Source organism: Triticum dicoccoides, chromosome 3B, assembly GCF_002162155.2.
Source record: "Triticum dicoccoides isolate Atlit2015 ecotype Zavitan chromosome 3B, WEW_v2.0, whole genome shotgun sequence".
NCBI classification, from domain to species: domain Eukaryota; kingdom Viridiplantae; phylum Streptophyta; class Magnoliopsida; order Poales; family Poaceae; genus Triticum; species Triticum dicoccoides.
Genome location: NC_041385.1, coordinates 812,393,989 through 812,408,420, shown reverse-complemented (window position 1 = coordinate 812,408,420; position 14,432 = coordinate 812,393,989). Strand labels below are relative to the sequence as shown.

The following is a 14,432-nucleotide window of genomic DNA, read 5'->3' as shown; positions in this document are numbered from 1 at the left end:
TTTATTGAACTGGGACATGTCCATCTCATTTTGGCCTTTTTTGGCTTGGTGTACCTTAATGGTGATCATGTGTACCACGTTTCTGTCTTGTTCTCATCCCTGTACCATCCTACGTAGTGTCTCCCCTTCCCGTCCACTAGCTTGATGGCCCGCACATCCTCTTTTTTACAATGGAACAAATTTGGCCGTCTAATTAGGGAAAATATGGTAAATCCGTGGCATATGTCAAAACATTTTGTGACTGATCTTTGTGTTGCCACAATTCTTTTCAGAGAAGCGCATTGACGAAGTTTAAAGAGGATCCAACATGCATGGCTTTACTGATGGATGGCACTGCAGCACTGGGCCTTGATTTGAGTTTTGTGAATCATGTTTTTCTGATGGAACCCATATGGGACAGGAGGTAACCTGACTGCTCAATTACTGAAATACTGTCATTTTTGGGCCTGCATCAAAATAGAATATGTACATATGTTTTTGCTGGGATGCAAATAAACGTAGAAACAAAAATTGACTTACCAAATTCTATGCAAACTTAATTACCATGTTCTCCTGCTTTACATCTGTCAGCCATAGGGTAATTTCTATTCTTACTGGTATTTGGCACTTGAGTTAACCACCCTTTTGGGGGATATGTCTTGTTAGCTACTATCAAATTGTGTATGACCGACCGGTATTAACGGATGGTCCTCTTTCCTCTGATTATCAGTATGGAGGAGCAAGTTATTAGTCGCGCGCATAGAATGGGTGCAACCCGTCCAATAAATGTCGAGACCCTGGCTATGCGCGGTACCATCGAGGAGCAAATGCTCCAACTTCTGCAGGTTTGCGTGGATCACATCGTCCGTGACATTTCATTGTGAAAATATGTCATCGAACCTTGCCGATAAAATACATGCTTTGTTCGCAGGACTCTAGCGCCTGCAGAAATATGGTCAATAAAGGTGCAGGCGGCACCGAGAATGAAGGGGCTCGGCCTCACCGCAGCCTGCACGATTTCGCCGAGAGTAGTTATCTTGCGAAACTCACCTTCGTGAAGGGATCTAACACGGCATGCATGGATGCTTAGTATGAATTGAGCTGTCACCATAAGTTCTTTGTTTGTTTCTTTTGTTTTGAGATAATAGCGAGGTCCTTCCAAGTCATTCTTTTGCAGCAGAAATAAACAGAACTCTGATGGTCGTTCGGTGGGAACTATGCGCTTTTCCTTTCAACAGATGTTCTTGTTTTTCGCTTCTGACCGCAGTCCCGTCGATTTCTTATAACAGATGAATAATGCGCCTACTAGCAAAATATGCGCATGCATACTCTACATGATATCGCTGAAAGCAGCTCCCTGCAGCAACTCGCCTTTGTGGCAGGATCTAGAAAGAACTAATTTTGGATTCGCAACTTAAATCTATACCTATGCATCTTCTTTCCTGCTGTACTTATAAATATTTGAGTTGGTGGTCCATGCACTCTCCTCCTACATGTGGGACCCATCGAATTAGAATAAGAAGCAAAAAGTGGCACTCGAATTGGGTAGTGGAGTCGACCGCTGCTCTTGGCCAAAGTGCCAGCTACTCATCGCCTCCCAAAGCTTCTCGCTGCTCCATGTTAGTGTAGGGTGTCGAACGATACCCATCGAGATTGAAGCACATCAAAAGCACGCTCCACGTTCTTCCTAACACTCTCTTGTGCTTTGGACAAATCTCTGTTTTTTCTCTCCATCCGGGTTGGATATTGTCTTCACACGAGTTGACCACTGAGGATAAATATCGTCGGCTAGGTAGTATCCCTTGTTGTAATGCTGGCAATTGATCTCAAAGTTGACCTCTAGGTAGTGGCCTTCCGCAAGCCTTGCGAACACTGGAGAACGCTGAAGCACGTTGATATCACTGTTAGAACCAACCATACCGAAGAAAGAGTGCCATATCCAACGATATTGTGGAGCCACCGCTTCTAGTATGACAACGCAACCTTTCACATGCCCCTTTACTACCCTTGCCAAGCAAATGGATAATTCTTTCACTTTCAGTGCATACAATCTATTCTGCCAAGCCTTCTCGAAAAGCCTCTATCTACATTGATTGCCAAGAACGGGGTTGTATCTGCGGCATTTGGCTCTCTTAAGTACTCAGGGCCAAACACTGCCACCACGGCCTTGCATAAACTATACATTGATTTGAGACCTTGTACAGAACGTACTCATCCGCAAGATGACCCATAATTCTAGCTGCAAAGCATCTCTGCTAAGAGAAGAAGCCAGCCATGCCAAGGGCATCCTCCTTGCACTCAAAGTATGGGTCCATATGCTACCACTCCCTCCAAAATACGATTGAACACATCTCTCGCCATCCGGAAGCGCTGGAAAAGATGAGGTTTGAAGAGCGGGGAATCCTCAAAGTAATCGGCATAGAGCAGGGCGTGGCCGCTCTCCCTATTGCGGTTCAAGGCCGGAGCATGGCCCGGGATTGATCCCCTGAACCGAGGCCACTACCTAGCAATGTGGTCATTGACGATCAATGCAGCAACCACAAGCTCTTTGTCATCCGATGAACAAATGAAGTTGTTGAAAAAATATTTGCCCCACTATCCATTGTACCTTGCAGGAAAATTGTCGAACACCTTGCGGCCGTGGTGGAGACGCGGCCGGTGAAGAGAACCTCGCCCTCTCTGCATATGCAGCAGACCTGTAGAAACGTTGACAGCCGGCAACAGACGGCCTTGCAGTACCAGGCTGACGGTGTTGTGGTCAATGTTCGTCGCCGGCTGACGTAGTTTCCCTGGTACCGGACACGGTGACAAAACACCACAAACGCCGACAAGAACTCCTTCAAAAGAGGGAGGGGCTGTGGGATTTCTGTGGATGCCTCGGGGGTTTGGGCGGCCGGGCAAGAAAAAGAGGAAGCAGTTGGAAAATGGGCGATGACGGTTATGGCAGGGGCCCGGGGGGGGGGGGTGCAAGCCGCGTAAGGGGAGGGGAAAAGGGTACTATTTCACTAACAGGCAGGCCAGAGGAGAACAAGGACGTGCGTCCCACCCATCTACACCCTGTCCGTTTCAACGCAAACACGACCTAAATTTGGGACGAATATAGATCAATGGCGGATAAAAAACGGACCGGCGTCCGTTTGCTCCCGCGCGTTGGGTCGCAATTTGTACCCGTTTCGCCTCAAACGGACACGGCCGGACGCATTGGAGTTGGCCTCACCTCGACATAGCTGGTCGGTTTCTTACCGATTTGCCTGGGACGTAGGTTGCTCGTCGGTTCCTTTTTTCATTCGACCAACCGCTCCCTCCATTTTTTTGGACAATGTTAACGCCCACATGTATGGTGGGAGTCAAACCCGCCCACACGCCCTATAACACACAGACTGCGTCATGTCATCGCATACATGCATGTGGGAATCTTTTTGAATTTTCAGTTTATAAAATGTTTTATCTCTTAAATGAAAATTTTGATTGAAGATCCGTTTTCACCATTAAATCTCTCGCGACGAGATCTTCGAAACTAGATCTCATATCAATATATTTCGCCGAATTTTTTGGGTTAAAAGTTGCCATGTCTATTACATATGAATTGCCATGATGTTTACATTGAAGTTGCCATGATATGTTTCAGCAATTTTCTTCTATATTTAAAAGTAAATTATGACATATTATAAAACAGGGAACTAAGAAACTAGACTTGTCATGAACCATAAACTAAAATTGCCATGATTCATACAAAAAATAATTTTCATGGTCAAAGTACTGAAATTACCATCATCAAAAAACTAAAATTGCCATGCTCTACAAACTAAAATTGCCACATGACAACTTTAGTTTAAGTACTATGGCAACTACAGTGTAAACATTATGGCAACTTTTGGGCAAAAAAATTTCGTCGAAACATATCAACATGGGTCTAGCTTTGAAGATCTCGCCGAGGCGGATTTAATGGTGAAAGCAGATTTTTAATTAGGAGATAAAACATTTTTAAACCGAAAACCAAAAAGATTCATGCTGATGTCATCTGTTCATACGCGTGGGTGATGTGAAAGATGCTACACGTGTGGGCGTTAGTTTTTTTTTTGACAAACTAGCCGCTCCCTCCATCATTGCACGCCTGGACTTGCTCCCCCGCTCGCTAGCTGGGTTGGTTCGCCCACTGCTCCTTCATGTAAAAACAGTAGCTATTGGTTTAGGAAAAACCATAGATACTAGTTTATGTAAAAATTGATTTACCAAAATATACACAGATTTAATGAAATTTCACGAATTTGAAAACAATTTCAAACTTACATAAGTTCACAAATTTAAAAAGTCATGAATACAAAAAAGTTTACAAATTCAAAAAATGTTGTTTTTTAATGTTAATGAATCTGAAAGAAGGCCACAGATTTTAAAAAACAAGTTCACACAAAAATATTCGCAAAAATTGATAAAGTTTCATAAAATTGAAAAAAGTTCATGAATTTGAAAGGAAGTTCATAAATTTTGGAAAAAGTTATAAATTTGGAAAAGTTTCATAAATTTGAGAAAAGTTCATGAATTTAAAAAATGTTCACAAATTTGAATAAAGTTTGTAAATTTTGAAAATGTTCATAAATTTTAAAAATATGAATTAAGTAGGAAAAAAGAAAAACTGGGGCGTGCACGCCACTTACGAGTAACAAAGGAACTGGCGCCAGAAGCGCTAAAAATGAATAGGTGCGTAATTGGGTTGTGATTGCGCTGCCTTTTTGGGTCAACGTAGTGGGTGCTCTTTATTAATCTGCTCCTCTCATTTAGATTGTTTGTGCTCCGACGAGTCTCTCTAAGCTAAACCGGACCAAAAGCGGCTTGGCATAGCCTACTTTGCTAGTTTTTTTTGGGAAGCCAAGACTTTATTACTCAAATATTACAGAGTTTAGGATACAAAGAGAATTATGAGGTTGGTCTAGCCAAACGTGGCACCCCTCATCAAATGATGAGAATACTTGCTAGCATATGAGCTTCATAGTTAGATGCTCTTTCTTCAAAGCAAAATTTACATTTGTAGTCCTTAGTTTGTACATGCGGAGGTAGGTCGGCCAGAGGCGACACATGTGCTCGACTGTGCGGGCAGGGCGATGTGGGCAGACATTGCTATAATGCACATGCGGGGAAGACGCACACGTGGCATAGTGGCGCTAGCGACAAACACGACCGACATTGCTATAAAATCATATGCTTTAATCACCTCATCAAAGCGTATATTCTAACTCCGAGATGCTTACACCAGTCCATAGATGGATCGCTGGAGCTTGCACACTTTGTTAGCACCTTTAGGATCAACAAAACACTTCTGGTTGCATCGTATATAACTATTCTTTAAGAATTGTAGTTTTGACGTCCATTTGCCAGATTTCATAATTATAAATTGCTAACATGATTCAGACTGACTTAAGCATCGCTACGTGTGAGAAAATATCATCATAGTCAACCCCTTGAACTTGTCAAAAACTTTTCGCGATAAGTCGAGCTTTTTAGATACTGACATTACCATCAGCGTCTGTCTTCTTCTTGAAAATCCATTTATTCTCAATGGCTTGTCGATCATCGGGCAAGTCCACCAAAGTCCACACTTTGTTCTCATACATGGATCCTATCTCAGATTTCATGGCCTCAAGCCATCTGTCGAAATCTGGGCTCATTACAGCTTCTTCATAGTTCGTAGGTTCACCTAGGTCTAATAACATGGCTTCCAGGATAGGATTACTGTACCACTCTGGTACGGATCGTGCTCTGATTGACCTACAAAGTTCAGTAGTAACTTGATCTGAAGTTTTATGATCATCATCATTAGCTTTCTCTCTAGTTGGTGTAGGCATCACGGGAACGGTTTCTCTAATGTACTACTTTCCAATTCGAGAGAAGGTACAATTACCTCATCAAATTCTACTTTCCTCTCAGTCACTTCTTTTGAGAGAAACTCCTTCTCTAGAAAGGACCCATTCTTAGCAACAAATATCTTGCCTTCGAATCTGTGGTAGATGGTGTACCCAGTAGTTTCTTTAGGGTATCCTATGAAGATGCACTTATCTGATTTGGGTTCAAGCTTATCTGGCCAAAGCCTTTTGACATAAGCATCGCATCCCCTAACTTTAAGAAACGACAACTTATGTTTTTGCCAAACCACAGTCCATACGGTGTCGTCTCAACGGATTTAGACTGTGCCCTATTAACGTGAATGCAACTGTCTCTAATGCATAACCCCAAAATGATAATGATAAATCGATAAGAGACATCATAGGATGCACCATATCTAATAAAGTACGGTTACGATGTTCAGACACACCATTACGATGTGGTGTCCCAGGTGGCGTGAGTTGTGAAATTATTCCACATTGTTTTAAATGAAGGCCAAACTCGTAACTCAAATATTCGCCTCCGCGATCAGATCATATAAACTTTATTTTCCTATTACGATGATTCACCACTTCACTCTGAAATTCTTTGAACTTTTCAAATGTTTCAGACTTGTGTTTCATCAAGTAGCTACACCCATACACACTCAAATCATCTATGAAGGTCAGAAAATAACGATACCCACCGCGTGCTTCAACACTTATCGGACCGCATACAACGGTATGTATTATTTTCAGTAAGTCATTATAAGCTTGCTTCATTGTTCCGAGAACGGAGTCTTAGTCATCTTGCCCACGAGGCATGGTTCACAAGTATCAAATGATTCATAATCAAGTGGTTCCAAAAGTCCATCTGTATGGAGTTTCTTCATGCGCTTTATATCAATATGACCTAAATGGGAGTGCCACAAGTATGTTGCACTATCATTATCAACTTTGCATCTTTCAACATCAATATTATGAATATGTGTATCAGTACGATCGAGATTCAATAAACCATTCACATTGGGTGTATGACCATAGAAGGTATTATTCATGTAAACAGAACACCAATTATTTTTTGACTTAAATGAATAACCGTATTGTAATAAACATGATTTAACCATATTCATGCTCAACGGCTCAACGCAAACATCAAATAACATTTATTTAGGTTCAACACTAATCCCAAAGGTAGAGGGAATGTGCGATGGTGATCGTATCAACCTTAGAATCACTTCCAACACACATTGTCACATCGCCCTTAACTAGTCTCTGTTTATTCTGCAATTCCTTTTTCGAGTTACTAATCTTAGCAACTGAACCGGTATCAAATACTCAGGGGTTACTATGAACACTAGTAAGGTACACATCAATAACATGTATACCAAATATACCTTTGTTCACTTTGGCCATCCTTCTTATCCGCCAAGTACTTGGGGTAGTTTCGCTTCTAGTGACCATTCCCTTTGCAGTAGAAGCACTCAGTTTCAGGCTTAGGTCTAGCTTTGGGCTTCTTCATGTGAGAGGCAACTTGCTTGCCATTCTTCTTGAAGTTCTCTTTCTTTCTCTTGCCCTTTTTCTTGAAACTAGTGGTCTTGTTTAGCCATCAACACTTGATGCTCTTTTTTAATTTCTACCTTCGCCGATTTCAGCATCGCAAAGAGTTCGAGAATCATTTTCGTCATCCCTTGCATATTATAGTTTATCACGAAGTTCTAGTAGCTTGGTGATAGTGACTAGAGAACACTGTCAATCACTATCTTATCTGGAAGATTAACTCCCACTTGATTCAAGCGATTGTAGTAGACAAACATTCTGAGCACATGCTCACTGGCTGAACTATTCTCCTCCATCTTGTAGGCAAAGTACTTGTCAGAGGTCTCATACCTCCTAACACGGGCATGAGTCTGAAAAACCATTTTCAGTTCTTGCAACATCTCACACGCTCCGTGGCGTACAAAATGTTTTTGAAGTCCCGGTTCTAAGCCGTAAAGCATGGCACACTAAACTATTAAGTAGTCATCATATCGAGCCAGCCAAACGTTCATAACGTCTACATCTGCTCTTGCAATAGTTCGTCACCTAGCGGTGCATCAAGGACATAATATTCTTATGTGCAGCAATGAGGATAATCCTTAGATCACGGACCCAGTCCGCATCATTGCTACTATCATCTTTCAACTTAGTTTTCTCTAGGAACATATCAAAAATAGGGGAGCTACAACGCGAGGTATTGATCTACAACATAATTTGCAAATACTATCTGGACTAAGTTCGTGATAAATTTAAGTTCAATTAATCAAATTATTAATGACCTTCCACTTAAATAAACACCCTCAAGTTATCTAAGTGATATGTAATCCAAATCAATTAAACCCATGACCGATCATCACGTGAGATGGGGTAGTCATCAATGGTGAACATCTCTATGTTGATCATATCTACTATATGACTCACATTCGACCTTTAGGTCTCTAGTGTTTCGATGCCATGTCTGTACATACTAGGCTCGTCAAGTTTAACCCAAGTATTCTGCATGTGCAAAGCTGTCTTGCACCCGTTGTATGTGAACGTAGAGTCTATCACACCCGATCATCACATGGTGTCTCAACACGACGAACTGTCGCAACGGTGCATACTCAGGGAGAATACTTTTACCTTGAAATTTAGTGAAGAGATCATCTTATAGTGCTACCACCGTACTAAGCAAAATAAGATGCATACAAGATAAACATTACATGCAATGAAAATATGTGACATGATATGGCCGTCATCATCTCGTGCTTTTGATCTCCATCTCCAAAGCATCGTCATGATCTCTGCTACCTCTTGAGCTTGCGCTGGTTTTCCCTTGAAGACGAAAGGGGGTTATCTTCACGGTTTTTACCTATCTAACATGGATGAGAGGATTGCTTCCAATATTGGGTTGCTTCTATTTTAGACTTGATGTTCAAGCTCTTAATCAAACCATCACCCCAATGCTGGTGATTCCATGAAGATAAGAGGATATGTGGTAAATACATTTACCATGCCATGAGTGCTAAACCATTTAATGCCAAAAACTTCTTGTATCAAGAATTGAGAATCGACATCATGTATCATAGTTCGTGAATTTATGCACCCTACATTTAAGCTTTCATCCTTGGAGCTACTTCCATGAGCATTGTCAATGCTATATTACTCTTCGAGCACACCATGGTTCAGCCCACCATTGAAGTCTTCCATTATAGACCTACAAGAAGAGAAACACTGGCAATTAGTGCCTTCAAGGATCTCTTTATCATGTGCAAGGACACCCATGTGCAGACCCAGAAAATCTTTAGAAGGTGCAAAAACTTGATGACCGATATAAGAGAATGGAGCAAGTTGAAGCAGGTACCAAAGAAAGAAATGAGTTTTCTTTAAGACCTCGTGGATACTTTTCATGACTATGGTGAAGATGACCAAGAGTCTATTCCTAGTGTCCATGGTAGGGAGGAGGAAAAATAAGATGAAGATAAGAAAATCTACGGGTTTATGCTAGCATCGCCTTTTTATCCTTTCTGGTGTCTTGATTCTAAACAAGGAAAATATGGTTTTATTAGGTTGCCTTGGGTTTTCAACGGGCTATTTGGAGACTTTGAGCCCTAATTTTTTTTATCTTTTGCATCTTGTTGTGCTTTTGAAACTTTCTTAAGAAGTTGTATCATTCTATGTTTTTTTAGAACCAATGAGTTCACTACTCATGATTGATGATTACATTTACGCAGACCGAGCTGCTCCAAAGATTCAGGAACTCTGCCGAAAAGTAAATTGTTGCCACTTCTTTTGGCCTCCGGTGCCAGCTCGTGAGCGAGGCTATTGCATTTCCTGCCTACCACCCGGATTTGAGGAGAGGGAAACAACTTCAGTGTTTATTTTATGTCTGCAATCAGTGGGTACCTCACCGATCGACATTGCTCTCTTGACAAAATCTCCTTGCCCAGTGATGCACAATCAACTCCGACTTCTAGTGCACCTCGGTAGGCCCGCGCGATCTCCTGTAAGCCACTCAACAATGCACTTGCCTCTGCTTCTTCGACCGAAGCACAGTACCCTAGATCTCTGCATACTGAAATATAGATAGCCCCGGGCAGCATCTCGAGCAACAACACCGGCCCAAGCTCTGCATGATTCCCTCTGGAATGCCGCATCCGTGTTGATTTTCGCCGTTCCCACACCTGGTTTTACCCAATGATTGGTTGTGTTTGCAACCGGTCTGTATGGTTGGGCATCAAAAAGGGATCCACTCCTGCTGCCATTCGCTGGGGCATCTGGTAGTTGGCTGTTAGCCCAATCCAGGCCAAACTTCCGCAAGACTGCAACTGAACCCGAGACAGTATTTTCTCTAACTCCATGAATTAAGTTATTCCGCAGGTTCCACGCCTCCCAGCACATGAGGAGGGTATTTGGTCTGACCTTTTCATTGAGCGGGTCTAGCAGTAGTTGGAGGCAGTCTTCCCCAGTATACCGAAGTAATTCCTCCTTTGGGAGCTCCAAGTATGCTCTCATCTCATTTCTAACAGCTTTACTTCGAGTGCACGTGATCACATCATGGTATTCATCCTCCCTTTCATTCCCGCAGATCTCACATATGTCATTTGTTGAGATGGTTCTGTTTAGAGCATTATGTTTTGTCGCCAGAGTTCGCGTTGCCACTCACCATTAAAAGATTTTAACCTTTTCAGGACCTTTGCCGTCCAAATCAAGTCCCAGAATTTTTGGTCACCCACCTTGCTCCCTGAGCTTGATGGTTTCGATGAACTATCCCTCATGAGTTATTCGGCCAGTTTATATGCACCCTTCACCATGAAAACCCCGTTTTTATCGTAGTGCCATGCAGTCGTGTCTTCATATTCAACTGAGGGGATTCGAATTTTGGCGATTTCCTCGGCATCAAAGGAATGAAATATCTGGTTTATCAGATTCAAGTCCCATTCTCTAGTACCCCATTTCATCAACTGGTTTACCCACCGCAGACGTGATCTTCTCACAAAGGCAGCCGTACGCAGTCCGGCTTCTCTTGGAATCCATTGATCTCTCTGCATTTGGATGTTCTTTCCATTATCCACTCTCCAAATCAGGCTTTTTTGAGCAATTCTAGACCCCACTCAATTCCTCTTCAGGCTTGAGATGCGTATGTAGAAAATACCGTGTCCAATAGGTTTCCATGAGGATAATACTTTGATTTTAAAACTCTGGCACAAAGGCTTCCTGGGTTTTGTAGCAATCTCCAACTCTGCCTTGCTAGGAGCGCCTGGTTGAAAACATGCATGTCTCTAAATCCCATACATCCATTTCTTTTGGCCTTAGTTATATTCTCCCATGACATCCAATGTACTTTCCGGTGGCCCTCCTTGTCTCCCCAGCAGAAGTCCCTAATCATCTTCTCGTATTTTTCACAGAAGCTCTGGTCTAGTTTAAAAAACCCAATGACGTGGGTGGGTAAAGCCTGAGCCACTGATTTGATGTGAACTTCCTTAGCTGCTTGGGACATGAAACGCTTGTTCCAATCACTACACCTCTTCCCAAATCTGTCCATTAACGGTTGGAATTTTCCATTCTTCATCCTACCTCCTAGGGTTGGGAGACCGAGATATTTGCTGTCAAATACTGTGGCTTCCACACCAAGGACAGTAGTTATGTGTTCCTTGACCAAATCCTGGCAGGCTTCACTAAACAGAATTGAGCATTTGTTTGGACTTAATAGCTGGCCCGTACATCTTTGGAATGTGTGAAGAACTTCCTGAACTTTTCGTGCTTGCTCACCCGTAGCCTTGAAGAAGAGGAGGCTGTCGTCTGCAAACAACAGATTCGATATCCCTGGACTTCCTCTCGCCACCTTGATTGGCGTCAGACTCCCACTTGTCACTTCCTTGTTGAGCAGTGCGTAGAGTCCATCAGCCACCATCAGGAAAAGATACGGGCTGAGCGGATCGCCTTGCCGAAGTCCCCTAGACGGCTTGAAGGATGCAAGTCGCTCTCCGTTGCATTTGACAGAAAAACTCACTGATGTTACACACTTCATGACCCACTGGATCTATTTCCCATCGAATCTGAGCCTCTGCGAAGCACCTTCTAGGAAACCCCAGTCAACACGGTCATATGCCTTGGCCAAGTCCAATTTATACGCACAATGGTTGTTCATTGGATTTTTGCAATGCTAAATTTTGTGAAAACACTCAAATGCTATGATGGCGTTATCTGTAATGAGGCGGCCAGGGACGAAAGCACTTTGAGTTTCTGAAATGATCTCATCAAGGATCGATCTGAGGCGGTTAACTAGGATCTTTGAGATTACTTTATAAATCACATTGCAAAGACTGATGGGACGGTACTCCTTAATGCTCTCCGGATTGTCTCCCTTGGAGATTAGAGCATCTCCACTAGGCCCCCCAACAGCCCCCAGGAGGCCTTTTTCGTTGTCGGCGCATGTTTTTCCTCCCAGCCAAGCCCCCAGAAGCTCAAAAAGTGTCAGATTTCGCCGAAATTACGCCCGGCGGTCACAACAGAAACCCAGAAAGTTGTGGTGCAGCTGGGGGCGCCGGCACTCTCTTTTGCATGCATCGGCCCACTTGCCAGCCCCTCTCTCTCCTCTCTCCTCTCCTTTCTCTTTTTTCTTTCTCCTCTCTCCTCTCCTTTTCCTTCCATGACCTACCACACACAGCCCGAGCGGGGAGGGGCACGCATGGCCGGGGCGGGGCTCGCGCTCGTTCGGCCGGAGCGAAGCATGGCCGGGGCAGGGCTCGCGCGCGCGCGGCCGGATTGGGCCGTCTTGGACCGTGCACTCCACGACGCCCTCGCCGGGCGGTTGAGCTCCAGCTCCACGGCATGGCCGAGGACGAGGACGTCCACGGGATCTCCGGCCTGACCGTGGTGCTACTCGCCCTGGCCGGCGTCCTGCTGCTGCTCCTGGACCCGGCTCCTGAGCTCCAGCTCCACGGCATGCGTGGGTTGCTTGTGGGAGTGTTGGCCGGGCTCCGCAGCCGCACGCTGGTCGGGCTTGGTGGCCGCAGCCGCCGCGTGCTAGCCGGGTTGGTCGTCGATGTCGCGTGCGTGCGTGCTGTCACAACGCCGTGCTCGGAGCTCCCACGTGCGTGCCCGAGCACAGGCCGCCGCGTGCGTGCTAGGCAGCGCGTGCATGCGCAGCAGCAGCCATGGCTCGGCCCCGCCCCACTCCTAGCAGCGTCGCAGGAGAGCCGTTGAGGAGCTTCCCCGGTGGGTGGGGCCTTCTCCTCGTCCTCGTCGCGCGCCTTGGCTGCATCCTCGTCCTCCTTCCGGCTCGCTGCTCGCTGCCTGCGTGCCTTTGTGCTGCTTCAACCTCCGCCATCGAGTCCGAGCTGGAGGCCAGGGAGCGGACGGGACGGCCTGGGCGGCGAGCACGGGGCCGCGGGAGGGTGCGGCCTGCGAGCGTGCGGCCGCAGGAGGGCGTGGCCTGGGCGGCGAGCGCGGCCTGCACGTGCACGGCTGCGGACGGGACGACCTTGGCGGATGCGGAGAAGACGTGGCTCCTCGCTGGCCAACACCGACTTCCCACTCTCCACGGCCGACCTCCTCCCGTTCCTCGTCGCCACGCTCACCGCCACCGCCGTCCCGGCCGACACAAGGCTGGCGTGCCTCGCCGCGCTCCGCAACCTCTCCGCCAAGCTCGAGCACGTCCGGGCCGTGGTCAACAGCGGCGTCGTGCGTGCGCTCCTCGCGCTCTCCCTGATGGAGTAGACGGAGACAACAACAGCGGAGTCGGCCCCCGCTTCGCCAACACTGCTCCTGGGGGCGCAACAAGTGGACAAATTCCCGCCCCCAGGCCAAAATTCTCGCCGGCAGCCCCCAGGAGGCGAAAAAATGCCTCCTGAGGGGCTCAACAGCTGGAGATGCTCTTAGGACTATCACTGTGTCATTTACGCCCTCGGGCATGCTCCCATCCTCAAAAAAATTGTCACCACCGCTGTAACATCCTCTTTCAGTGTACACCAATTCCTTTGAAAGAAACGGGCTGGGAATCCGTCCGGGCCAGGTGCTTTAAGCGGCCCGATTTGGAAAACAGCATCACCAACCTCTTCCAGCGACCGAAATCACTAAATAAGGAGTACTCCTTGCGGAGATCATTCCAACTTCCCCAGGTTGCGACAAGTGGCGTGCTGCCTGTGCGCCACTTGTCGTAACCTCGGAGTTTCCCTTTTTTCGTAGATCCGTTTATTCAAAATGTTTTATCTCTTAAACCGCGCGTCTAAATCTCGAACCGCTTTCGCCATTGGATTCCTCGCGTCGAGATCTTCAAAACTAGACCCCTTGTTGATAGGTTTTGACGAACTTTTTTTTCACGAAAAAACCGACGAAAAAACCGAACCGGGAACACGGGTTTTTTTTCCTTTCCGAAGGAGGCACACGCCGTGCCTCTCGAGAAAGCACAACCGTGCCTCTGGCGGAAGCAAAACGTGCCTCTCGCGAAAGAAAAAAAAACAGAAAACGCGTTTTTTCCCTGTCTGAAAAAGGCACGCCCGTGCCTCTCGCGAAAGCACAACCGTGCCTCTAGCGGAAGCAAAACTTTGCCTCTCGCGAAAAAAAAACAGAAAACGC

The 14,432-nt window shown here is 45.5% G+C and overlaps 1 protein-coding gene across 1 annotated transcript in view; it reads left to right on the top strand.

Annotated features, from left to right (window-relative positions):
* LOC119280134 (F-box protein At3g54460-like) overlaps window positions 1-1,328 on the top strand; it is a 6,169-nt gene extending 4,841 nt beyond the window's left edge. The window contains exons 6-8 of the mRNA XM_037561097.1: window positions 273-403; window positions 710-824; window positions 911-1,328. Coding sequence (XP_037416994.1) covers window positions 273-403; window positions 710-824; window positions 911-1,069 — 405 coding nt within the window. The 3' untranslated portion in view covers window positions 1,070-1,328. The remainder of the gene's footprint in view (window positions 1-272; window positions 404-709; window positions 825-910) is intronic.
* The last annotated feature ends 13,104 nt before the right edge of the window (window positions 1,329-14,432 follow it).